The 27505-nt window shown below is 36.8% G+C and overlaps 1 protein-coding gene across 1 annotated transcript; it reads left to right on the top strand.

Annotated features, from left to right (window-relative positions):
- The first annotated feature begins 897 nt into the window (after positions 1–897).
- On the top strand, positions 898–23419 carry LOC139121247 (coiled-coil domain-containing protein 192-like). Its single transcript, XM_070685970.1, has 7 exons — positions 898–1153; positions 1756–1810; positions 2434–2526; positions 2946–3083; positions 4609–4665; positions 6525–6657; positions 21910–23419. The coding sequence occupies exons 1-7, from the start codon at positions 1068–1070 to the stop codon at positions 22449–22451; spliced, it is 1104 nt and encodes a 367-aa protein (XP_070542071.1). The 5' UTR covers positions 898–1067; the 3' UTR covers positions 22452–23419.
- Positions 23420–27505: the final 4086 nt, after the last annotated feature.

Here is a 27505-nt window from a genome sequence, read left to right as displayed (position 1 = left end):
GATCGCGATTAGTATGACTAACATGTTTTAACTTTCATCAATCGCCAACGTACCAATGCTGCAATATTTACTTTAGTCGTATGGGTTCAATACGACCTTGTTGGCGCAGTTCTGACGAGCTTCTCCCTTTAATGATACAAATATTAAAGAGATTTGATATTCTCGAAAGAATTAAGAAAGAATTATATCAAAACTAAATTTATTTGATTAAGTATTCATATATATTACATGGACCGAGGCATCGATCGGCCAAAAGTCAAGATGAAGCATTAAAACAAAAAGGAAGTGTCAAAACAAAAAACCCAGAGATATTGCAGACTATTGTTTTTCCTACTGTGTCGGAATCTCTGTAGTTGATTTGATTGATTACAGTCCCTCTTGGAGGGACTATGGTTTATCTGTTGATACGAGTTTGTTTTCCTGTGACAGTTATAGGTAGTTCATTAGAAATAAACTCGACAGAAATAGAATTCGTGCGGAAATAATACGATTAAATTAAGATGCATTAAGATGCATTTTTGAACCATCACTTGATGGTACTGATAAAAGTAAGATGCAAGAATATTCATACCGCTGCTCACTTTTATCATGATACACATTCAGTCGGTGTGTCCTCGCTGTAGGGTTGGAGGGTCCTTGCTGTCGGGTTGGAGGGTCTTGTCCCGTTGTATGCAATTGTATTGTTTCCATTAATAATGTAAAAGTCAATTCAGAGTGCTCCGGTTAGTCTTTCTAAATGTACATGTATCATGCGCATTAGAATATCTGGTTTTCGTGAAGGTGAAAAGTTTTGCATGATCACGGGTCGGGGTCGGTCTTGTATCGTTACACAATAACTCACCACTTTTTCAGAATTAACTGCAGAGGGCGCTGTACACTGTCGTTGTTGCAGTTGCTATGACGTCACTGGACGCCATTTTGCATGCCAATGTTTTGATCTTGTACATCCATGCTAAGCTATATTCGACAGAGAAACAAGTTGCTATGATGATTTGCCGACGCTGAAGTATCTTTACCGGCGCTCACATGAAAAACACACCTATCCTTTATATCCCGCGTTTGCAGACATGGGGAACGGGGCAAGCAGCCACGTCAAATCTATCAAGCCAAAACGCAGCCGTGATCAAGTTGCTAACGACGCTCTGAGAGACAGGTACATACAGTATGATTCTCGATGTGAGAATGTGCGCGGTAGATTGATGTACACTGCACTGATGTGTCCTACTACAACCTTATCGCATTGTATGTTATACTAGTGTCTAGGTATATACAGTTGTCGTTGATGTAGTTCAGTTTTCGTGGCTTAACAGTTCAGCAAATGTACTATGCAGTCTATGGTTTTCACAGTATATATCCTCGCTCCTCTCTAGGCTAGAGAGGAGCGAGGATATTATACTGTGAAAACCATAGTACATTTGCTGAACTGTTAGAGTCTGGCAGACCAATAGCTAAAATCTTATAAAATGTCACTAAATCGCTACATATTTTTAACAAAGATATATAAGGTGGTTATTAACCTTCGATCACTTGATTTCCTCATCACCCTCATGAGCATAGCCAACTGTGAAGACTGGATAAAATGGAAGAGAATGTCTCAGCAATAAATTACTGAGGCGGTGGATACGGTATTCAGACAGCGCGTCCCTCAAATGAAAGAAGCACACTTACACAGGGCCCAACAAATACTACGCTCGCCTTTGACAGAGAAGAGTCATAACTCTTAACACTTGCTTTCATTTTGTATTCTCAATCTAGGAGATCAAATTCTGATGGATGTATCACAGAAAGTCTGAGTTCCAGCAAATCTAAAGTAAGTGCAGTTATCAATGACTTATTGGGCAAGGTTGACCATTGATGACAAAGATTGGCTGCTGTAAATGGATCTACGTAACAGGGCAAAACTTTGTTTCGATATTTAGATAGCATGAGGGGGTACTTTCAACAAATCCTTGTACTGCACCCTGTTGTACCTCATGTAGTTTGATGCCTTGTTTGACTCATTGTAAAGTGCATTTGAATATTTTATTGTAGAAAAGCGCTATAGAAATCTATTAAACATTAAACATGGAAATAAATATAGGGGTTATGGTGGAAATGTGTGAGGTCTGGAACACTATGTTCATTTTCTCTGCAGTTTTTGCGTATATTAGGGTTCAGGGACGGACATATCCAATAACCCAAGGGTTGAAAGCACCAATTGTTGTCTTTGCTGCTTGAGCAATTGAAATTGTCCCATTTGGCCAGAACAGTGAGTATTGATCCAACTGCAGATTAGTATACCACAGTAGGAATCTATAATTAACACCACCAGCAGTTACCAGACTAGACCGCTAGATGCACCTTGATGGCAATGTGGAACACTACCAATTACGCTGCTGAGAAAATCTACTGTAGCCGAAGTGTTTATATGTCTCTATGTTCTGTACAATCCAGGTAGATTTGTTGCAACAGCAGCTGAGAGAATGCCAAGAAATGTTGGAAAATGCGGAAGAAAGAGCTGAGAAAAGTAAAGTCCTGGAACAACAGGTATACATATCATCGCATCCTGGCATAAAAATTAGCTTTTTTCTTTTTCTTTTTTCTTTGGTGAAAAGTATGTAAGTATAAAATTTTCAAAAGAAAGTGATCGTTGAATAGTTTGATGTCTGAAGTTGTATGTTACTAACCCTCCATGCTAAAGTTACATGCCAATGACTCAGAAAGAATCTGTCTGACACAAGAAAATAGTGTAGGATTGAGGCAAAGGTATTTTCAGCAATTCCTGAAGTGACTTCAATGGGTTTGTTAGTTAGAGGGCACACGTGTTTCATCTATACCATCGCTCTGAGCTGCCGTCTTCTCAGGAGCACTGCTACACAAAACCTCTCATTTGATAACAAAGCTAGTAAACGCATGCAATTTTGCTAGCATAACAAGACACCCGAATGACACTTGCTTGTCTACAGATAGCGGAAGTTGAAGGGCAGAATTTTGAATTGACGGACAAAGTAACTTCCTTGGAGGAAGAGGTTGCCCTCTTGAGACAAGAAAATGAAGAGCTTAATCAAGAAGATTTCACAGAGACATTTAAAGCAAAGGACCAGGTTTGTGTTTTACATATATTTGACGGCAAGAGCACACAGTGTGAAGTTGCAACAATTAGTGTCTGAAATGTTTTGAAATCATTTCATTGCTATAATGAAGTGTTGCAATGTGATTTCATTATCCTCACCCTCGAGATTGAAAATCCACAGATTTTAGATGACATGATGTATTTTAATGTCGTCTAGGATAAAAATATTTCATGTTATATTTAATCTTATATCATATTACATTTAATCCTAACCCCTAACTGAAAATCCCTGTTTTGGCATCATATTTCTGAGGCCTAAATTGTGTTAGCCTTACACTAGGGTATATGTAATGGTTACATGATCCCCAAGCAACTAGTGCTGCTCCCAAATACAGATTTGGTGAGAAAAGCAGGTTTGGCATGATTTTCTTTTATTTATCTACTAAATTTTCAGCCTGTTCATGGCGATTGCCAGGTTTGAATAATGATGAAACTTGCTTGGGGCCAACATAAGAATCCACAATGCAAGGGAGTGACATCATTTTCAAATTTACTAAATATTCATCTGTAACAGTTTCATCTCTTAACTTTTGAATGATTCCATTATTTTCACTGCGTATGGGGTGGGTTGACCAATGGGAGTGAAAAGCTTAAACATTACAGACACTCCCTCTGTGTTGTTTCTGCAGCAAGGCCAAATGACATTTCCAAAATCTTACTTGTTTGGTCTCACTCATGGTCATAAAAATAGCTCTGTTAATATAATATCCACCGAATTTAATGTGGTTGAACTGCTGTCAATTGGGCCTGAATAAAAGGCTAAAATGGTAAGAGAAACCAAGGAACAAAACAAACATTACAGTCCTCAACTTTAGGGTAGTTTGTGCCTCAAAATTGAAAGCCGTAAACTTATTGCTCAAACTTCTGTCAAGATATTTTTAAACCATTCCCTTTCAAAGTCAAGAACAGAAATCAGGGGTTACCTTGCACTATTTGGTACTTTAAAAAAAAAGTACATAATATTTACCAACATCTGGAATTCAAAATGGTAGGTGTATGTTAACACTATGGGGGAAAAATGACATTTCTGACTTTCACAAAAATAGACCAGTGAAACGTGTAGTTATTTTGTGAGCTTCAAAATGACCTGCCATGAGTGGTACACCAAAAATGTATTGTAAAAATTTGAGAGTCTAACTATCTATCCCCAAGGTACAATCTACCTTAAAGGGATACCGTCATCAGAACTGCGCTCAAAGGTCGTATGGGTCCCATACGACTAATGTAAACACTGTATCCACGGTATGTGGTGATTGATGACAGTTAAAACATGTCTGTCATAATCTACATCGTATAATTAAAATGTTGCAGCTATGATGATGAGGTGCATCTAGATATCGTGCACGAAATACATTGTTTGTAAACAAGAAACTCACACAGGCGCAGTTCCGATGACTGTTTCCCTTTAAGCTGGGCAATGTAATTCATTGGTTTAGTTTTTTTTCATTTTATAACTTTTAATCACAATCACTTACTCGACTTGTTTCTTTGTACAGTATATTGGTCAGCTGGAAAAAGAAGCTATTGAAATGCAAAATGAAATCAAGAAACTGGTGAGTAAGATGTTGAAAATGATCACTACTCAGGAGAAAATTGGAGTCCATGATTTGAAGTACTGCATCCTCAACAAAATCCTACGATGTTGTTTTCTGATAGTTTCCCGTCTGCCCCAGATGTTAATTAGCATGTGGAGGTAGTCAGTAGACTAGTAAGACAAAATGTGAATTTCCTTCTCAGAAATCTTACAGTAATTCAATTGAAAGAAAATACATAAGGTATGTTACCCGGCCAATTTCAATGTTTAAGGAGTCACAGGAAACAGTAGTCTAGAAACTCTTCAAAGTTTCTGTGAATGCTGGCCCAGAAAATTAGGCCTCTTAACACAATATTCTGATTTTCTGATAAAGCCTTAAAACTGCTCATTACTAACTCTGAAAGGATTACTGACAAGAAAAATACGCTATTCGTGAATAGATTTACTGTCCAAAAACAAACGATAAATGAAGAATTATATTATCTGTGTTGCTTGTATGTCTACTTCATAAATTGATGAGCGCCCTCAACAAAGGCATATCCGACATGCCTTTGTTGAGGTAGACCATCCACATTTAGGAGTTCTTCACATGTGCATACAAACAGAACAATTCTAAAATCCACCTGTTGGGATTTTTTTTACCAATCAACTAATTTAACCATGTGTTTTGTTGTCAGAAAAGTTGTTTAGTCAACTATGCCTGAATGGCATAGGGTATTTAAAATGTGTAAGTAAGACAGCAAAATCGTGTTATACCAGTTGACATTGCCTTCACAGGCTCTTAATGAATACATCCGCACTTGCTCTTTTGATTTCCAGATTTCAACTTCCACAGCAGTTTTTTTCATGTCTTTGTTTCTGCTCATATTATATCGTTGTATGTGTGTCCCACTGGTTAAAATCACACTTATGCACTGAAACAAACGTTCACCAATCCATGAAAATTTCTGTTTGATATATATATATCAATCAATGTAGATGTGAGGGTGACACACTTTAACCCATTCACCCCTGATTCCCTGTAAACAGGTCTATACTCACCAGGCCAGTATTACTAACTTTTGATAATTTTTTCACCACTTTTGTTTAGAATGTGAACCATAATTCCTTTTCTACTTCCCATGTTGATATACACATTACTCAGCTTGTCAACTCTGCCCATACGTGTGTAAACTGCATTGTTATTGTTGAAAAGTGACTTCTGGTCCAGACTACAATTCAAATGTAAACAATAACAATGCATATTACACATATAAATGCTAAGTTGACAAGCTGAATAGTGGGTGTTTCAACATTCTTTGGGGAGTATAATAAGAAATTGCGATTGATATACAAAATAAAAATAATGGAAAAATCATCAAAAGTTAGCATTACTGACCCTTTAAAGGTATACTGTCACCTGTTCCAATTTTACCACAGTTACCATGGAAAGACAGAATCTAACCAATCACAGATTTTAAGCGGGTGGCCGCTTTTTAAAAACAGCGCCCTCAAATGGGCATTTTGAATACCAAGGAACGCCCCTTTGACCATATATGGGCATATTTACATTACAGGTGACTGTATACCTTTAATTACCAGCAAGAGGCATCAATGAATATTGATGGTATACAAGTATATTTTTGTACATGAATTAATAGGGACTTCAAAGGCAATGTATGTACACTGAGAATAACCCTAACCTTTACGACTCCCATGGTTACACCTAGTTAATGCAAAACCCTGTCTGTGTCCTCTAACCTTCACTCTTGCCTACCTAGAAATTATTATAATTACACAAACCTTTTCTCTAGATCATATACAGCATTAAAAAGGCTTGACAATTTCCGGCCATGTGCAAAAGAAGCATTACGAGTATTATCTGATTATTACCAACAGCGAATCAAAGTGAAGAGAAGAATCAAGAGCGCTCAGACACAACTGACAGAAACAAAACAAGAAACAGCTCTAAAGATTTACAGCTTGAAACAGGAGATATCTCAGCTTGAAGAGGAAAACTCCAAACTTACTCGTGAGTACCAGTTAGTACTCTAAGTGCGATGAAAGTAGATGTTACAGTGTTTTTGCTACAGGTTGTAGGCAGGTAAATGTTACCAGGGTTCCCCATTCATTTTACTGGTGTTCCCCTTGGTATATTAATGCAATGAGATTAGGGGACAGCAGAAATGTTACTGGGGTTCCCAAATCATTTACCATTATTCCCTGACCCTTGCAAAAACACTGTGTCATTTGATATTTCATTCATAATATCTCAAGAAATGGAACGCCTTTGAAGTGTGTTTCCATTTATGTATAGGGAGACTTCCAATAACCGTGCATTATTCTTATCTTATTTCGTTGAAAACATTGCAAAATCTAGGGCCGCATGTGAACATTTTTAGGTTACCTTGGCTTTACTATGCACTGCATTTGTGACATAATCCAATATTGACACTTGAGTAAACAATTAGTTTTGTTCGGCTACTTCTCATCTTTTAAACTGTATTGTAGAGAGATTTTGTTGGCCTTATAGATGTTGTCAATTGACGATGTTCATCCAGTTTGCCAATCTAAAAGCGATGAGGGCAACTATTTTTTTGATGTACCATGAAATAAGTATGCTGGTTTCATATGTAACAATTAATTACAAGTTTCATGTACCACTGTTACACCGTAGGCATCCTGGTGCTTCCTCATGCGCCCTGGGATGCCAGTTCTATCGTCAGGTTCTGTATGTCAATTTGTGTAAGTTCTGTGGGTCTGAGTGTGTGTCCATTTGTCTAAGTGTTTGCATGTAAGGGAAGTTTGAGTCACTGCTAACTCAAAAGGTATATCTTAGTCCAAAACTTTAATGGAGAAATGATGTACTGCTCTTAATACTATACATCCTGCTGAATTTTCGCTATGATCGCTTGGTGGTTTTCAGTAATTTGTGTAAGGGGTGGGAGGAAATGTGGTGTCAATAAATTTTTCTTCCCATCGTGGCAGGATTTTGTTTCCGAAGTGTAATTCAGTTTGTTTCTTAATGTAAATTTCATCTGCTGGAACTTTCAGCTTCAGATTAAAATTAATAATTTTTTGCTCCTTGAGTGATTAACAAATTTAATTCTCTAAATCCTCCATTCCCCCCCCACCCCACCCCCCCACCCCCCCCCCCCCCCCCCGAAAAAATCAAATGATCCTATCCTGAACTGTTTGAATGAAGCCTCTGCCCCTTAGAAAGCCTGTCAACATGAATTAATGTACAGGCCAAACAAGCAATAACTTGAGAACAACAATATCTACTTTTCAAAATGCTGCAAATTTTGGAGAAGCCCCTAGTTCAAATCTGACACGTGTACTGGAACTTTGTCAATTCCAATTGTGAACCATTCCATTCCAATTTTGAACCAGTCCATTCCAATTTAAAACCATTCCATTCCAATTTAAAACCATTCCAAAACCTAATGGAATGATTCCATTCAATGTTAAATAGAATGATTCCAATCCATGTTTTATCATATTACAAACCACAAAGAGCATTGTATTTTATTTTGGTCTTTTTTATCTTCTACTATGGCTATCTTTATTTCCTGTGTATTCTTAGATAAGGCCAGAGGAAGTCAATTCTTTGTTTTACACCCACTCAAAGTTGCAAAAGGGAGGCATGTAAGAGGTTCAAAACACACACAAACTATGTAAAAAAGAAAAATCAATATGTCATTATTTGATTTTTACCTTCTCGTGTCTATTTATAGACAGAGAAGGTATTAGAGTTGAAAACCAATATGCTGCTGTCAAGAACTTCCGTCTGTCAAGACTTCCGTCTGTCAAGATCCGTTGACGTCATGCCATTGTGATGGGTCATATCATAAACTGGTGGGGGTGTTCATGGCTCAGGTTGAGGTGTGGGAGAACGATTTTGAGCTATGACAAAAATCAAAAGGGACTTAGCGGCATAGCCACAGTGTTAAGCCTTTCTCCAAGGTTTCTTAGTTGACTACAATCTATTACAGACTACTGAGCTGACGTTAGGGGTACTCACTTTGTGTCTGCTCACTCTGTGAGCGCTAGTGTTTGGTACTGAGTTGCGTGGATATCCCCTCATGGCCTCACGTGATCTGGGCCTGTTGCATAATCTGCAGATGATCAAATGCCTCCGAGTCTGAAAACTGTCATTGTGTAAGCCTGTCGGCATTTCCTTGCATTTTTTCTCATTTAATTTTGCAAAATATCGGCGAGTACCTCAATATTTCAAGATAACCCTTTCTTCCCAATCGTTTCCTGGAGTTTCAGAGTCATATGAACGAAAATGAGTGAAAGTTTTAGACAGGAAAATCGGACGTCGGCCATGTTCAATGTTTACAGTACAATCAGAAGTTTACGTGGAGGAATTAACCAACAAACACAGGAGTGTTCATGATGCCCGCCCTCTAGAGGCAGACCCTCCTATATGAAGTACCACATTTGATGCTTGTGGAAAGCTTGACCACACAATGGAGCATTTAAACTTTTAGAAAATGACAAACTGAATAAGAAGGTATTCAGAAAATGTCAAATACTGAGGAAAAATGTGCAAATATTCAAAATAAACAGGTTAACTGATTGGTCAGCTATAAAAACAATGAAAATGTTTATGATCAAAAGTTTTTGAGATACGCACATTTTAACAAATACAGAAATTATTAACATTATAAATATAAGACCAAACTATTTTTTCAGGGATGGGACAGGTTGGAAATGAGGGGTGAGAGACAAAGGCACTCCTATTGCTACATGTGGATGCAGCCACACCATTTCATTTACAGCATACTTTCACTGTGTTGTGTTCAAGTTCCATATTGTACTGACTGTCATACAAGGATAACATAAGCAAATCAAATCAAATTAGAAAAGGATCAATGCTGTTGTGTGGATTTTGCTGAACATGGCTGATATTTCGCCCTATATATTTGGTATCCAGCAAAGGCATATTTTGATGTAAAGTCAAAATTAACACTACATTTTTGACAATATATTTTACCGTTTCTGCATGAATTTTTCTTTTTTAAATTATAGTATATTAGTACTTCAAACAGATTAACAGTTATCGTGATGTCAACCCATAATTTTACATCACAAAGACTGTAATTCTGCCAATTTTTTTTGTTTTTCAGTCATTTATAAATTTTGCACTGCACAAGATGATTGAACAAATTGCAATGTTTGAATTTGTAAACTCAAAGAATAAAAATCCTTTGGTCACAAATTAAATTATTTTTTGAAAAGAAATTTACTCTTAAACACTTTTAGCATATATTCTTTACACGGTCATGTATTTCAAGGAAAATATGCCTATTAAAACAGTAATTTCTTCACTTTCAATTTTTTTCAATACTATGACAATTATCAGCCATGAGGTTATACAAACACAAGACCAGATAGGCGTTTTCATCATTTCCACAGGACTCTTTGGAAATCCATTAAAAACAGTTAAAAGTGACTGGAAATGATCACTTGGTATACATTTAATTTACAGATGCCAGGTTGTGTATTTCACATGCACTCAGGTCAGTAAGGAAGTGCGTCATTACTATTTGGACGTTAATTCTATTTCTGAATTGTTTAACTTTTTTCCACATTGAACTATCTTTAGGCAGTTTATACTGTAGCTTAGAATTTTTTTGATTGATGTATTTAATCATCTTTTGGGTTCTTTGGGTCCATATCCCACCTCATGCCCCTACATCATCAACTACTGTATTTATCAACAACTCCATGCCAACAACCAATTACCTGACCTGGCCACACATTAGAGAAGGTACAGCGTCATTGACGGTATTTTTTTTCTCATACAACTTGCTTATTCCTGTGACTAAATGCATGCAGAAAATACAATTTTACTCATGCACCCTGGGATGCCAGTTATTTTACTTATATTTTACTTTACTACATGGTTTGCTGGTTGTAATATGGCTGCTGTAAGAAAGATTTTGGGGCATTGTAAGGACATGGCTTTGCTTTGTGACAGAATAATGTCAACAATGGAAAAATCAGTAGTTAGAAATGTTTTTCCTGAAAAACCACAAAAACCCCTGTGCAAATGCAAAACTAGGAATTCACTTACTCTGGCCAAACCACTGATAGCTTCCACAACCTTGCATTATTCTTTCTCAGGTTTTTTAGCAAACATTGTAAAATCTAGGGCGGCATGTGAACATTTTAATATAGGTGACCTGGACTTTGCTGTCCACTCCATTTGCAGCACAACCGGATATTGACCCTTGATCAAAGGATTAGTTTTGTTAGGCTATCAATACTGTTCCCAAATCTTATCTTTAAACTGTGATAAGAGATATTGTCTTTTTTGTTGCCCTTCTAGTTGTCGTCAGTCAACAGATATTTTTCATTTTGATGTGAACTTGATCATTTTATGCTGAAAATCCAACATGAGCAGTGAAGGCAACTATTTGTTTGATATACCATGAAATAAGTATGCTGGCTTAATGCAGCAATTAATTATAAGTTTTCTGTAACACTTATACTCTAGGCATCCCGGTACTTTCTCACACACCCTGGGATGCCAGTTCTATTGTCAGGTTCTGTATGTCAATGAGTGTATGTTCTGTGTGCAGATGTGACCATTTGTCCACTAGTATGCATGTGAGGGAAGTTTGAGTCACTGCTAAATTAAAAGGTATCAAAAAATTTCATGCAGAAATGATGTACTTCTCTTAATACTATTAAATTTTCGATATGATCACCTGGAAATAACAGAAATATTAGTGGTTTTCAGTAATGCACCAGCACAGCATTCTTGCAAAGAGCATTGTATTTTTTGTTGCTCCTTTTTATATTCCACTATGGCTATCTTTATTTCCTGTGCGTACTTAGATAAGGCTAATGGAAATTAATTCTTTGTTTTGCATCTACTAAAAGTTGCAAAATGTAGGCATGTTGTAAAAGGTTCAAAAAGACACAAAATATTTAAAACAAATTCAACATGTTATTATTTGACAGTTTTCTTATATACAAAGCATATTTATTCCTGTAACTATATGCTTCGAGAGAATACAATTTTACTTCACTACAGGGTTTGCTGGTTGTAGTATGGCTGTTATAGGGAAGATTTTGTGGTATTGTAAGGACATGGCTTTGCTTTGTGACAGATTGTTGTCAACAATGGAAAAATCAGTAGTTTGCATTTTTTTCCTGACACTATAAAAGCCCCTGTGAATGCAAAACAAGAAATTCACTTACTGTGGCAATCACTGATAGCTTCAACAACCTTGCATTATTCTTTCTCTTTTTTAGCAAACATTGTAAAATCTAGGGCAGCATGTGAACTCTTTTTATTTAGGTTACCTGGACTTTGCTGTCCAGTCCTTTTGCAGCATAACCTGATATTGACCCTTGATTAAACAATTAGTTTTTGGCACGTTCAGATTGACGACTTTGCATCGGCCCAGGTCCGGACCTGGGCCGGGGCCGACGTAAAAAACCAATGTGGACACGCTGAGTCGGCCCTGGGCCGACTCAGTTTGGTCCCGGTTAGAAGGGGGGGTTCAGGGCCTACTCAGGGCCGATGCAAAATTTGGTCCGATGCAAATCGCCAGTGTGGACACGTTACGTCGGCCCTGGTCCCAGTTGACCAGGCCTCCGCCATGGATCGAAGTTGAACTAGTCACCCTATTCGCACAAAACAAACAACGTTTGAAACTAAAGTTTACACCTATCGAAAGTTTTCAATCCAGTCTTTACATTTTAATATCATCCCACGTACGCAGAACTTCCCACCAACCTTTGTTCCGCAAACGAGACCATGTCATTCGATTCCACAGTGCACGTAATAGACTAGAGAGGCATGTCAAAAATGCCGCGCACTGGTTATTTCTCCACCGCGGTCTTATATATACCATATGCTCATCCAATAAATAGTGAAGATCTCTCCGATGATTAAAAGGGTGAGTGGTAGTCATATTTGCCCTTCTTGTGCGTAAAAACACAGGAAAATCATGAACAGTAGAAACAGCCTGCCATATTCAAATGCGCCATTTTGAACTTTGACAGGTCAGAGGTCACAAAGGAAGGTAAAGTTACGTCGGCCCAAATTCTGGTACCGGTAGGTGTGTGGACACGGACCAAATTTAATCCCAAAAGGACAATTATTTTGCGTCGGCCCAAATTTCAGTTGGGTTGCCAATGTGAACAAGATATTTGTTAGGCTATCCCAAAATGTCATCTTTTTAATCTTGGCTATCTTATTTCCTGTGCATTCTTAAATAATGGCCAGAGGAAGTAAATTCTTTGTTTTACTTCCACTCAAAGTTGCAAAAGGTAGGCATGTTTTTGGAGTTTCAAGGGATAAAGTCATCAGAACTGCACTCAAAGGTTGTATGGGATCCATAGGACCAATGTAAACTCTGTACCACGGTACAATGGTGATTGATGAAAGTTAACGTATGTCGGTCATAATGTACTCATATTAAAATGTTGCAGCTATGATGATGTATATCTAGATATTGTGCACAAAATACATTGTTTACAAACAAGAAACTCGCTCAGGCGCTGTTCCGCTGTTCCAATGAACGTTTCCCTTTATGAACACACCAAAAATATTTAAATCAAAATCAATATGTTATTATTTGACAGTTTTCTCATACAGCATACTCATTCCTGTAACTATTGGCTTCAAGAGAATACAATTTTACTACACTACAGGGTTTGCTGGTTGTAATATGGCTTCTGTAAGGAAGATTTGTGACATTGTAAGGACATGGCTTTGCTTTGTGACAGAATATTGTCAACAATGGAAAAATCAGTAGTTTGCATTTTTTCCCTGAAACTATAGAAGCCCCTGTTAATGCAAAACTAGGAATTTACTTACTCTGGCCAAATCACTGATAGCTTCAACAACCTTGCATTATTCTTTCTTGTTTTTTAAGCAAACATTGTAAAATCTATCGCAGCATGTGAACTCTTTTAGGTTACCTGGACTTTGCTGTCCACACCATTTGCAGCATAACCTGATATTGACCCTTGATTATTACCATAAGTGTTTTTAGCTACTATAGACTATAGTCTAGAGAAGCTATTGGGATGGGTATCCGTCCGGCGTCCGGCGTCAGTCTGTATGTATGTATGTATGTCCGTTTGTGAGGCGTCCGTCCACTCAAATATCTTGAGAACCGCAGTACTTACTGATTTGATATTTGTTGTGTAGATGAAAAATAGGATTTTGAGAAACTATTTTTTTTAATTTTTTGATACTGTTGAAAATAGGCAAATTAATGCCAAAAAAGGTGTTTTTGGTAAAAAATCTTCTTCTTCATAACCGCTGGTCAGACAGCTTTGTTATTTGGTATACAGGTCCCTAGGGATAACCCAACTAAGATTTGTTCAAATTGTGATGAAATATGCAAATGTGTATTTTTAAGGAATTTTTTTGTCATTTTGGGTCAAAGTTTGACTTACATTGTATGTAATTCTTGTACTGTATAAACCCTATCAATTCACCCAGAAAAGAATAATTAATACGATTTTAAATAATTGAATTAATTAGGAAATCATCAAAGCCAAAATAAATTTAGTGTGGAATTATCAGAAAGTTCAACTTTTTTTGACAGTTCATAGTGAATTGAGGATTAAATCATGTAAAGGCAACTTTCCTGAATCCCAACTTTGATATATTCTGAACCACCATTTATGTTATCTAAAAGAAATTGCTCATAATAGTTTGTCATGATAGGGTGGTCAAATAACTAGAGATAGAGAAAGTTCTAATTTCCATTTATGGTTGACTTGGTAAGGATAAAATAAGATTACTTTTTGAGGAAAAAAATAGAGTGGTCAATTATAAGAGTGGTCAAAGTGATAGGGTTTTTATGGTAAAGCTCTGCTGTAGGATTCCTTATGTGCTATTTATAGCAATTATGCAATCTGTGTAAACAGTGCAATGAAATTGTAACATGATTCCTTATAATGCTTTTGATGACCTTGAACTTCTTAAGTTTCAAACATTTGTCTTTTCAGTGTGCTTTCTCTGAGTACGTACAGTCTCAACTTATTCAACAGAACTTACTTACAATGTTAATTTGAAAGTTAAAATGTGCTTGGTTAATAGGATGAAAGTACTGATATTAAAAGATAACCAGCTCAAGATTCTTTATAACCTGACAGATGTATGCTGTTTTTTTATGACGTAAATCTTGATTTAAGCAAGTCTTGTTTACTTTAATTAGAATGTAATTAACTCTCGTTTATTTGCTATTATAGACTAATATAGTCTGATGAAATATGCAAATCTGTATTTTTACGGAATTTTTTTCCATTTTTGGTCAGGCCATCCTGAAATGAGCTATCAAAGATATCCACCTTCTTCATCAATACATGTGTCATAAAAGGTTATTCTCTACATAACACAGCAGAGCTCTGTCAACTGTTGAGTCGCTTGATTTTTCAAAACCGCTGGTCAGACAGCTTCAATATTTGGTTTACATGTCCCTAGGATGACCTTAGTGAGATAATTTCATACAGTTAGGAAATACTTAATTTTGTATCCATGTCTATTGTAGCTTCAGGGACTTTGGCCCTATGTTTTAGGCTATCCCAAAATCTCGCCTTTTCAATTGCATTAAGCTGTAAAGATATTTATCTTCCTTACAGTTGTTGTCAACTGACAGTTTTTGCTGTGAACTTAGTTATTTTATACTGTATTATATGTTCTGTGGTTCTGAGTGTGTGTCCATTTGTCTAAGTGTATGCGTGTGAAGGCATTTGATTTCATAACCTGATATTGACCCTTGATTAAACCATTAGTGTTTTTAGGCTCTCCCAAAATCTCGTCTTTTCAATTATATTAAGTTGTAAAGATATTTGTCTTCCTTACAGTTGTTGTCAACTGACAGTTATCATTCATTTTGCTGTGAACTTAGTTATTTTATACTGTATTATATGTTCTGTGGTTCTGAGCGTGTGTCCATTTGTCTAAGTGTATGCGTGTGAAGGCATTTCATCTGAGTCATTACTTACTCAAAAGGTACTTTCTCATAGTCCAAAAATTTCATTTGGAAATGATGCACATACATCCTGCTAATTTTTCAATATGATCACCTGGAAATAATGGAAATATTGTGGTTTTCAATCATGCAGCAGCATGGAATTCTTGCGAAGAGCATTGTATTTGTAACTGCTCGTTTTATCTTTTATTGTGGCCATCTTTATTTCCTGTGCATTCTTAGATAATGGCCATAGGAAGTAAATTCTTTGTTTTACTTCCGCTCAAAGTTGCAAACAGGCATGTTTTAGGAGTTTCAAGGGATACTGTCATCAGAACTGTGCTCAAAGGTCGTGTGGGACACAGGGACGCGTTATTTTCCCAGCTGTGCAGTGTCATGCGCACGCTGCAACCTCTTGCGAATTTGGGTACTATGAATAGTTGTACACACACTCTTACTCATAAGAAATCCAAGGGTGGACACCGAACTAGACCGTTTGGGAAAATCTACATTGTAACAGGTTATATGCCAACAAAACCAATAGTTATGGCCATTTCTTACGTCAAATAAATAATTTTTCCGGTAACATTACCAAATAGTGCGTTTGTCATTTGAAAATGAGTGTGATTTCGCTGCTTGAACAAAGGGAAAACTGCTCTGTATGCAAATTACAGGTCGCGATGTCACGATAGATTTCTCGAGTGCTGATTGGCTATGAAGTGCCGGCTTTCCTATGACGTAAGTATGTGCAAACACAAACATTGCAAACGACGTCCCAGTGTTTCAAACCCGGAAGTATGGATCTCGCACAATTTTTAGACTGTTTCATGGCATTAAAGTAAGACATATGCGTACAACTAATTAAACCTAGTGCCTGTCTAACAATATGTGAAGTGTGGAATATCTTTTGGGTCATTTTTTTCATATTTCAGTGATTTTTACTAAGGTTCGAGCGCGAGTCGTACATGGTAACGTACAGACCGTACGCGTTCCGATGAACCACGCGCCACTTGTCCAATGAGAGTTTCCGTTTGAAATGATTGACGTACAGAGCAGTTTTCTTTCAGGTGTCCGGTTTGTGTCCACCCTTGGTGTTTTATATAAGAACAGTGGCAAAGCACTTGATCTTGAAAATACTATTTTTATAATCAGACGGAAATATAAATATTCATTAATAATTGATATGTTATTGTGAACAAGCAAACACGGAAAACAAATGTTGTAAAAGATCGAGTCATAATGTTCGGAAATTGGTACTCATAGTACCAACATTCGTCATTCGAAAGATAACGCGTCCCTGTGGTGTGGGACCCATAAGACCAAGTAAATGCTACATCCATGGTACAATGGTGATTGATGAAAGTTAAATAATTTCTGGTATAATCTACCTTTTTTAATTTAAATGTTGCAGCTATGATGACGAGGTGCATCTAGATATTGTGCACAAAATACATTGTTTACAAACAAGAAACTTGCACAGGCACTGTTCTGATGACCTTTTCCCTTTATGAACACACCAAAAATATTTAAAACAAAATCAATATGTTATTATTTGACTGTTTTCTCATACAGCATACTCATTCCTGTAACTATATGCTTCGAGAAAATACAATTTTACTTTACTACAGGGTTTGCTGGTTGTAGTATGGCTGCTGTAAGAAAGATTTTGGGGTATTGTAAGGACATGGCTTTGCTTTATGACACAATATTGTCAACAAATTGAAAAATCAGTAGTTAGCAATCTTTTCCTGAAAAACTACAAAAACCCCTATGCGAATGTGAAACAAGAAATTTACTAACTCAGGCTAAACCACTGACAGCTTCAACAACCTTGCATTATTAGTCCCCACGGACACCGTCCGGGGGGACTTATAGGTTTGGTCATGTCCGTGCGTGTGTGCGTGCGTCCGTCCGTCCGTCCGTCCGTCCGTTCACGCAGATATCTCAGAGATGCCTGGAGCGATTTCATTCAAACTTGGTACAAGGATTACTTCATATGTCATACATATGCACATCGATTTGATTTGTGATACGATCCAATATGGCTGCCAGGCGGCCATTTTATTACGATTTTTTCATGTACAGAGCCATAACTCAGAAATGTTTCAACCGATTTTATTCAAAGTTGGTACAAGGACATTGACCTATGTCATACATATGCACGTTGATTTGTTTCGTGATACGATCCAATATGGCCGCCAGGCGGCCATTTTATTACGATTTTTTCATGTACAGAGCCATAACTCAGACATGTTTCAACCCATTTTATTCAAAGTTGGTACAAGGACATTGACCTATGTCATACATATGCACGTTGATTTGTTTCGTGATACGATCCAATATGGCCGCCAGGCGGCCATTTTATTACGATTTTTTCATGTACGGAGCCATTAAACTCAGACATGTTTCAACCCATTTAATTCAAAGTTGGTACAAGGACACTGACCAATGTCATAGATATGCATGTCAATTTGTTTTGTGATACTATCCAATATGGCTGCCGTGCGGCCATTTTGTTACGATTTTGTCATGTACAAAGCCGTAACTCGGGCATATCTTAACTGATTTTATACAAAGTTGGTACAAGGACATCGACCTATGCCATACATATGCACGTCGATTTGTTTTCTGATACGATCCAATATGGCTGCCAGGCGGCCATTTTATTACAATTTTTTCATGTACAGAGACCTAACTCAGACAAGTTTCAACCGATTTCATTCAAAGTTGGTACAAGGACATTGACCAATGTCATAGATATGCACGTCAATTGCTTTTGTGATACCATCCAATATGGCTGCCGTGCGGCCATTTTGTTACGATTTTTTATGTACGAAGGCATTACTCAGGCATATCTCAACCAATTTTATTCAAAGTTGGTACAAGGACATTGACATATGTCATACATATGCAAGTCCATTTGTTTTGTGATACGATCCAATAAATCAAATTAATTGCCAATTTGCATTTACATGATGAACTTTTGTTTTTAGGGTGAATGTCCAGAAGCACTGCATCAAACTTTATAAAATGTGGTACCAGTGATAATCTATCAGTGTTATGATAGGATGCAAAAATGTTTTGCAACATCCTGATGATTAATTCCTAGTTGACTCATTTAATGAACTTTAGGATGGTGGCCTGCATTGGTTTTATGTTTTCATCACCATGGAACTCATTCTTGGCCATTGAGCGCCATCTGTATCAAAGTATTTTTATCACAGACCTAATTAATGAAGAGGACTCTATCCTCTCTGAGGATTTGTAATCAAAGTTCCCATTAACAAGTGGGGACTGTGTCATCAACGATGACTTGTTCTTTCTTGTTTTTTAAGCAAACATTGTAAAATCTAGGGCAGCATGTGAACTCTTTTAGGTTACCTGGACTTTGCTGTCCACACCATTTGCAGCATAACCTGATATTGACCCTTGATTATTACCATAAGTGTTTTTAGGCTATCCCAAAATCTCGCCTTTTCAATTGTATTAAGCTGTAAAGATATTTATCTTCCTTACAGTTGTTGTCAACTGACAGTTATCATTCATTTTGCTGTGAACTTAGCTGTATTATATGTTCTGTGGTTCTGAGTGTGTGTCCATTTGTCGAAGTGTATGCGTGTGAAGGCATTTCATTTCATAACCTGATATTGACCCTTGATTAAACCATTAGTGTTTTTAGGCTATCCCAAAATCTCGTCTTTTCAATTATATTAAGTTGTAAAGATATTTGTCTTCCTTACAGTTGTTGTCAACTGACAGTTATCATTCATTTTGCTGTGAACTTAGTTATTTTATACTATATTATATGTTCTGTGGCTGTGAGTGTGTCCATTTGTCTAAGTGTATGCGTGTGAAGGCATTTCATCTGAGTCAGTGCTTTCTCAATAGGTACATTCTTGTACTCCAAAAATTTCATTTGGAAATGATGCACATACATCGTGCTAATTTTTCGATATGATCACCTGGAAATAATGGAAATATTCGTGGTTTTCAGTAATCCAGCAGCATGGAATTCTTGCCAAGAGCATTGTATTTGTAACTGCTCGTTTTATCTTTTATTGTGGCTACCTTTATTTCCTGTGCATTCTTAGATAATGGCCAAAGGAAGTAAATTCTTTGTTTTACTTCTGCTCAAAGTTGCAAACGGTAGGCATATTTTAGGAGTTTCAAGGGATACAGTGATTGGAACTGTGCGCAAAGGTCGTATGGGACCCATACGACCAATTTAAACACTGTCTCCACAGTACAATGGTGATTGATGAAAATTAACACATGTCGGTCATAATGTACTCATATTAATATTTTGCAGCTATGATGATGAGGTGCATCTAGATATTGTGCACAGAATACATTGTTTGCAAACAAGAAACTCGCTCAGGCGCTGTTCTGACGACCTTTACCCTGTATGAACACACCAAAAATTTTTAAAACAAAATTAATATGCTATTTTTTGACAGTTTTCTAATGCAGCATACACATTCCTGTAACTATATGCTTCTAGAGAATACAATTTTACTTTACTACAGGGTTTGCTGGTTGTAATATGCCTGCTGTAAGAAAGATTTTGTGGCATTTTAAGGACATGGCTTTGCTCTGTGACAGAATATTGTCAACAATGGAAAAATCAGTAGTTTGCATTTTTTTTCCTGAAAAACTCAGAAAACTAGGAATTTACTTACTCTGGCCAAACCACTGATAGCTTCAACAACCTTGCATTATTCTTTCTCGTTTTTTTAGCAAACATTGTAAAATCTAGGGCGGCATGTGAACTTTTTAATATAGGTGACCTGGACTTTGCTGTCCACTCCATTTGCAGTACAACCGGATATTGACCATTGATTAAACCATTGGTTTTTTAGGATATCAATACTGTTCCCAAATCTAATTATTTAAACTGTATTTCTTTGTACATAGTATTTTGTTGGCCTTATAGTTGTTGTCAGTTGACAGTTATCATTCATTTTACTGTGATCTTAATCATTTTATGCTATAAATCCAATAAGAGCAGTGAGGGTAACTATTTTTTGATATACCATGAAATAAGTATGCGGGCTTCATGAAACAATTAATTAGTTTCATGTAACACTGTTACACTCCAGGCATCACATTAGCCCAGCGTACTATGCTGTGTTCCAAGTGTTATACAGCCTGTGGTTGGAGGCCATATAATGCCAGGAACACACAGCATCGTACGCAGGGCTAAGCATCCTGGTGCCTCCTCATGCACCCTAGGATGCCAGTTCCATTGTCAGGTTCTGTATGTCTATTTGTGTATGTTCTGTGTGCAGATGTGTTCAAGTCACAGCTATTTGAAAATGTAAACCCTCATAGTCAAAAAATGTCATGCAGAAATGGCTTTTCTTAGTGCAATACATCCTCCTAAATTTTCGATATGATCACCTGGAAATAATGGTAATATTAGTGGTTTTCAGTAATGCAGCAGCACGGCATTTTTGCAGAGTGCATTGTATTTTTCATTGCTCCTTTTATCTTCTACTATGGCTATCTTTATTTCCTGTGGTCCTTAGATAAGGCCAAAGGAAGTAAATTCTTTGTTTTCCTTCCATTCAAAGTTGCAAAAGGTAGACATGTAAGAAGTTCAAAAACACACAAAATATTTAAAACTTCAGGCTTTGCTTGTTGTAATATGACTGCTGTTGTGAAGAAATGGCTTTGTATTGTGACAGAATATGGTCAACAATGGAAAAATCAGTAGCTCCTGAAACCTGTGTGTGCAGATATAGAACAAAGAATTTACTACTTACTCTGGCCAAAATCAATGATAGCTCACACGCATGTTATCATGTTGGTCATGATAGTGCTATAGATATCCATTACCTGTGTAGACAGCCATCTATAGCAAAAAGTAATATGCCAAATTTACTGTAGAGTCTCAAAATAAAAAAGGTAGGAATTTAAAGTCCAAAGTATGGGATTCCCTACAAAATGACCAAAATTCAGAGATTGCACTTTGCCGAGTGTACATGTACTGAGCATTATCATTGAGATTGATCACGGGAAGTCTGCAGAAGTAGTAATGCAATAGATCACATTAATAGACATAACACCACCATTGCATTGTCCTCTGAGCTAATCAAACCTGGGCAAATTTCTCAGCATCCGTTGTTTGGAACGATGTAGTGCGTAAGAGTTCTGGAAGTGAAATTAAAGTAATTACATGTATGTGTGTGTTCTAGAAGCAGTTACTTCACGTGTAATAATCAACTTTGATCTTTGATCGGTATTTATAATAAAAAAAAGGGCTACTAAGACTTTTTGAACAATCAAGTAGGAACCCATTAAGTCATGCAATGTTTTTTTTCCTTCAGAACGCCTTGACAGGGCCAGCTCTGCTGCTAAGTCCCGGCAATCGACTGTTAAAAAGGAAGAAATAAAAGAAGAAGAAATTGACTCAGAGTGGGAGGATAGCAGGATGAAGCTGATCTTAGAGCTTTCGAACCAGGTCTCTCAACAAGATGAAAAGATCATGCAACTGGAAGAAAAGCTTTCCTTGAAAGAACAGACTATACAGGAACTACAAAAGCTGCAGCCAAGACCGCCTAGTGGAACTCGAAAAGGCTCTGCTTCAAAGCTGTCGAAGGACATACGATTAGCTGCAGATCTCAGTCAACCAGGGAGTGGTGATATGAATCTGAACAGGGGTAGGATGTCATCAGGTGTTAGTAGACACAGTGTCATTTCCAGGGAGGGTGTGTCTGTGAATTTGCGACCTGATCTGGATCCGGACTCCGGAATAGCCATAGAGGAGCACACTGCACAACCCAGTACAAGGATCTCATCTGGCTCCTCACAAGATTTGCATGATCCTGATGATGGTGTCAGCGCGAGTAGGAAACGGAGAAGAAACTAAACGAATCGAGAAACAAATGTCGGCTGACTGTGTTGATCATAAGACATTTCAGAGTAGCAGAGGTACGCAGAGAGACAAATTTTTTGATAGACAAAGTTCCATGGATTCCTCTATAGACTCTAAAGTAGAAGGAGATTTAGTGTCCATAGAGTCAGACTCTAGATTTGAGAGCGGAGGTGCCAAGAGGAAAACAAAGAATAAAAAGGAAGATTTCAGTACTGATGCCGACTCTAAGGGTCACAGAGCTTCCAGTAGAACCAAACAACACTCAACAAAATCTAGAAGCAAACTAGCTGCAAATTTCTCCAGTTCTTTAGTAGATCCATATGATATCAATGACATTCTGAATGACTATGACAGCCATGATCCAATTAGTATGACGTTTGGGGAGAAATCATGGAAGTCCAGAAAGGGGGCAGATTTGTCGTCTGCTGTTGAATCTGATGCAACTCATCAAGAGATCTCTGTACCATAATTGTTATTTACTATGCACTGTTATTTGTTAAACCTTTGAACCCGGCTCGGACAAAAATGTCCGCATGATGTCATAGGGGGTCAGGGTGCAAAGGGTTAAAGGCTTAAAAAAAGGCGTTTTTTGATATTTTGTGTAAAAAAATCTTCAAGTAAACTGACCTTGCTGGTCGACAATATTTTAAACCAAACATTCTGAGTGTTTTTGTTAGAATCTGTGAACATGTGAATCTGTCTTCAACCTTTGTGAGGTAAAAAACAAAATTTGACTGTAAACAATCAAGAAGGAAGGACAGAATCTGTTTGTGTCCTAAGGCAAAGGACACATGTGTGACAGTTAAGGGCTCATTGGCATTTTTCAGTGACGTGTGATATGTAACATATGAACAAAATGTTTAGCTAACTCATATAGCCTCTTGTCCCCACACACACACACGGGTGCGTGCACACACCCAAGTTCAGAGGTTGCAATAAAGCCATTATGGTGATAACCGGGAGGGCACATTGTATACATTTTGTGTATATATATATATATATATATATATATATATATATATATATATATATATATATATATATATATATATATATATATATATATATATATATATATATATATATATATATATATATATATATATATAAACACTATACCAGCTTCATAGCTGCAATATATAGCCAGAAGGCTGTGTAATTATCGTTACTTTTTGATGAAGGCCGTTGCAACATCAACCACCACTGCATGCCCCTGTCTGCATTATTACAGCTGGGAAGCAGGTATAGTAAAAGCCATGTACATCCCAGCAGCCTGAACTGGTAGAAACACCTTAATATGTTTCACCATTTCACTGCTGGTGGCAGCCAGACAAATTCACCTCAATTTGCTATTGTGTAGGGTTATAACTATCATTAGGAATGATGGAGATGAAATAGGACAAGCAAACAATACTATTACAAATCACAAAATAATGTGATGAGCCATCTTTATGCATGCTTAGATCAATGATGCCACTTTCTTCATTTTTAGGGTCTCTCTCTCTCTCTCTCTCTCTCTCTCTCTCTTAGTTCTCAACATTGCTGCCAATCTGTAGGATACAAAGACATGGTAACTTGAATTAGTGTGAAGACACTTTTGAAAGCACTAATTTCTTTATAACTTCGCCAAAGATAATTTTCATTATAGATTTCAAAGTTTGTACTTGAACATTTCTACCAATACGATTTCGGGTTAATAACGGCCCCATGTCAGTATCAGATTATCCCATGGGAAATTTGTTGAGTTGATAAGAATTTCAATAGAGAAGGAAAGGTTTACAAAGCATAAAGAACGCTTCCCATATCCACAAATGCAAGAACAGGGATTGAGAAGGGTGCCTGAAAGTTCAACATATGTAGGATTCATGTGTCAGCAGACTGAATGGAGGTTTTTGGTACTGGTAAATCATAGATACTAGGGGGAGACAGTCCATGTCCCCAATCCCCTATATAATTTATCTTCCAGTGGAGTCCTATAGAAATGAATGAAGAAAATGAAGGTTGCAGAATTTTTTCATACAAATTGATTTTAGTTGGATATTGAAATTGCTGGCCTGTGTATATCCTATGCACTAACATTAAACTTATGCTGGTTACACATAAAGTGTACAGTGGTATTGTCAACTGTTATTGCTAGGCGTTGCCCAGGACTTAGTGCAGCAAGTGTATAATTTTTTCTTAAAAACGTGAAACCTCAAATAAAGTATAAGGGGTTCTCCATGGAGAGCTTTTTCAAATGTCATCAGTATCAGTGAATTTCCGACCATACACAGCTGAAAGAAAATTAAACCCTATGTAAGCATACCAAACATTATTTTCTTAGCTCACATTTTGTACCTGTGTATATATACCAAAAAAGAGCTTATCTGGTAAGCTTGTATGTCTGTATGTATGTTACTATGTGTGGATGGATGTCAGTCCATATCGAAAACTCCAAAAAGGAAGCACCTACCATCTTAGTATTTGGTGTACAGGTACACCTAGGGGTGGAGATGTGAATTTGTTGAACATGTCGGCGTTAAAAATATGCAAATGGGGTAAAAAAAAGGGAGAAAGTCCAGCAAATTGCTAAAACTCTGTAACCACAGGCTAGATTTGGTTGAAACTTAGTATGCAGGTTGTTTATGGTGATTTTAGTTAGATTAGTTAGCTCCGCTGTCAGCGACACGGAGCTTATCAAATAGGTTGATTTTCCGTCGCCGTCCGTCAACAATTGCCTTCTCCTCTGAAACCGCAAGTCTGATTGCTTTGAAATTTTATATGCAGTTCACTTGGGGTGACCTCACTTAAATTTGTTCAAATCATGGTGAAATTTGCATATTTGTATTTTTGGGGCATTTTTTGGTGTTTTTGGTAAAAAAATCTACTTCAGAATCTCTGAAACTGCTCGTCCGATTGCTTTGAAATTTGATATGCATTTTACTTAGGGTGACTTCAGTCAGATTTATTCAAATTGTGGTGAAATTTGCATATTTGTATTTTAAGGCAATTTGTGTCATTTTTGGTAAAAAAAATCTTTAAAAATCTTCTTCTTCAAAACTAACAGTCAGATAGCTTTGATATTTGGTACATATGTCCCTAGGGATGATCTATTTCAGATTTGTTCAAATTGTGCAGAAATATGCAGCTTTGCATTTTTAAGGCAATTTTTGCCATTTTTGGTCAAAAAATGTATTTCTCAAAAAGAACTGGTCAGATAGTTTTGAAATTTGGTATACAGGTTTGTATTGATGAACTTAGTAATATATATATATTGAATTTCTGATGAAATCTGTAATTTTGTATTTTTGGGGCAATTTTTGCCATTTTTGGTCAAAAAATATGTATTTCCAAAACTTCATCTGATAGCTTTGCAATTTGGTATACAGATTTCTACAGATGAACTTAATGATATTTATTGAAATTATGATGAAAATTGCAATTTTGTAATTTTGGGGCGATTTTTGCAATTTTTGGTCAAAAAATTTAATTCTCAAAAAACTACTCATCAGATAGCCTTGGTTGACATGTTCTACGGGATGATCCGATGTGATATATTCAAAGTATGATGAAATCTTCAATTGTGTATTTTTGCAGCTATTTAAGCCACTTTTTTCTGGCCACTGCATTGAGCTATCAAAACTTTTTCACCTTCTTCATCAACATGTGTCAAAAATAGTTATTCTGTACATAAACACAGCGGAGCTATATTGGCCGCTAGGTCGCTTGTTAAAATTGTGGTGAAATTTTGATGGTTGTATTTTTGGGGCAATTTTTCCTGTTTTTGGTCAATAATCATCTTCTCTGAAAGCGCCTGTCCCATTGCCTGGAAACTTTGTATCCATGATCCTAGGGTTGGACTCTATCAGATTGTTCAAATTGTGGTGAAATTTTCATATATGTATATTTGGGTCAATTTTTCCCATTTTTGTTCAAAAATCAATTTCTCCAAAAGTTCTTGTTGGATTGCTTTGAAACTTGGTATTCCTAATCCCACGGTTTTCTTCTATAGGATTTTCGAAAATCGTGGTGAAATTTTCTTATGTGTATTTTTGGGCCACTTTTTCTCAATTTTTGTCAAAAAATCATTTTCTCTGAGTAAAAATTCTGATTGCTTTGAAAGTTGGTATGCATGTACCCAGATGCAAGTTTAGTTGAGTATCTTCAAATTGTAGGTGAATTTTTAGCTCACATTTGGTATACTAATGTGAGGTTATCGTATAAGCTGAAGTGGATGGCGTCTGTATGTATGCGTGTATGTATATACGTACATACATATGTACGCACTATCCATATAAGAGACACAATAACTGATAAGAAATTTTGATCCAGGATAATTCCAGATGTTATAATCACCCCCTACAAAGAATTATAGCACTGATAGCATTAATTTAAAAAATCCCAAGGTTGTAAATAGTTCAAATATTTTACATTTCCCGCCATCTGGCTATTGTAGCTCTTTATGTAAAGCATAGTCAATACAAAGGTATGGAATATTTGATATCCAGGGGGTGTAGAAGATTGATGAGGTAGCATTATTTTTTACCATATCCTTTGTACATTATTTTTACCCCACTCTCCAATCTTCTCTTTTGTCAAGCCTTCTCTGGCTGATTTTTTTATTGACGTTTGCTTATGGATGTAGGATCTGCTTGTCCCATTACTAAAGAAGTTGATATGCATGTTCCAGAAGTTGACCTCCAGTTCCTAAGGGACCGTCTCAGATTGACGCAGAAGTTCAAAAAGCGAAATTTATTCGTTTAGGGGGGGGAGGGGGTTTGACCTCCATTCAATTAGTGAACTTCACTTTCGCACTTTTATTTTGTGATCACAAGTTTTCGTGTGTTTATTTTAAATTAAAGAAAAACTGCACACTCGTGCCAACAAATTTGTAACTGTTTCCATCTCGTTTGTGCCCCAAACACAATTTACCGATAGGAACATTGTATTCTAAACATTTCATTCATCAAATTATACAAAGACAAAAGTATAATCTTTTTAAAAATGTGCTATTTATAAGCGTCTGCTCTAACCACTAGATGTCTTTATTCTCACTTGTTATGCACCTG

The sequence above is a fragment of the Ptychodera flava genome, chromosome 21 (genome assembly GCF_041260155.1).
Source record: "Ptychodera flava strain L36383 chromosome 21, AS_Pfla_20210202, whole genome shotgun sequence".
Classification (NCBI taxonomy): Eukaryota; Metazoa; Hemichordata; class Enteropneusta; family Ptychoderidae; genus Ptychodera; species Ptychodera flava.
Note: the sequence above shows the minus strand (reverse complement) of the source record. Positions and strands in the feature narration are given on the sequence as shown.

Excerpts from the sequence above, each read along its gene's own strand:
- LOC139121247 (XM_070685970.1), top strand. The coding sequence starts at position 1,068 with ATGGGGAACGGGGCAAGCAGCCACGTCAAATCTATCAAGCCAAAACGC. Across the intron at positions 1,154-1,755 it reads AACGACGCTCTGAGAGACAG|GAGATCAAATTCTGATGGAT; the intron begins GTACATACAGTA and ends TTCTCAATCTAG. Across the intron at positions 2,527-2,945 it reads GTAAAGTCCTGGAACAACAG|ATAGCGGAAGTTGAAGGGCA; the intron begins GTATACATATCA and ends GCTTGTCTACAG.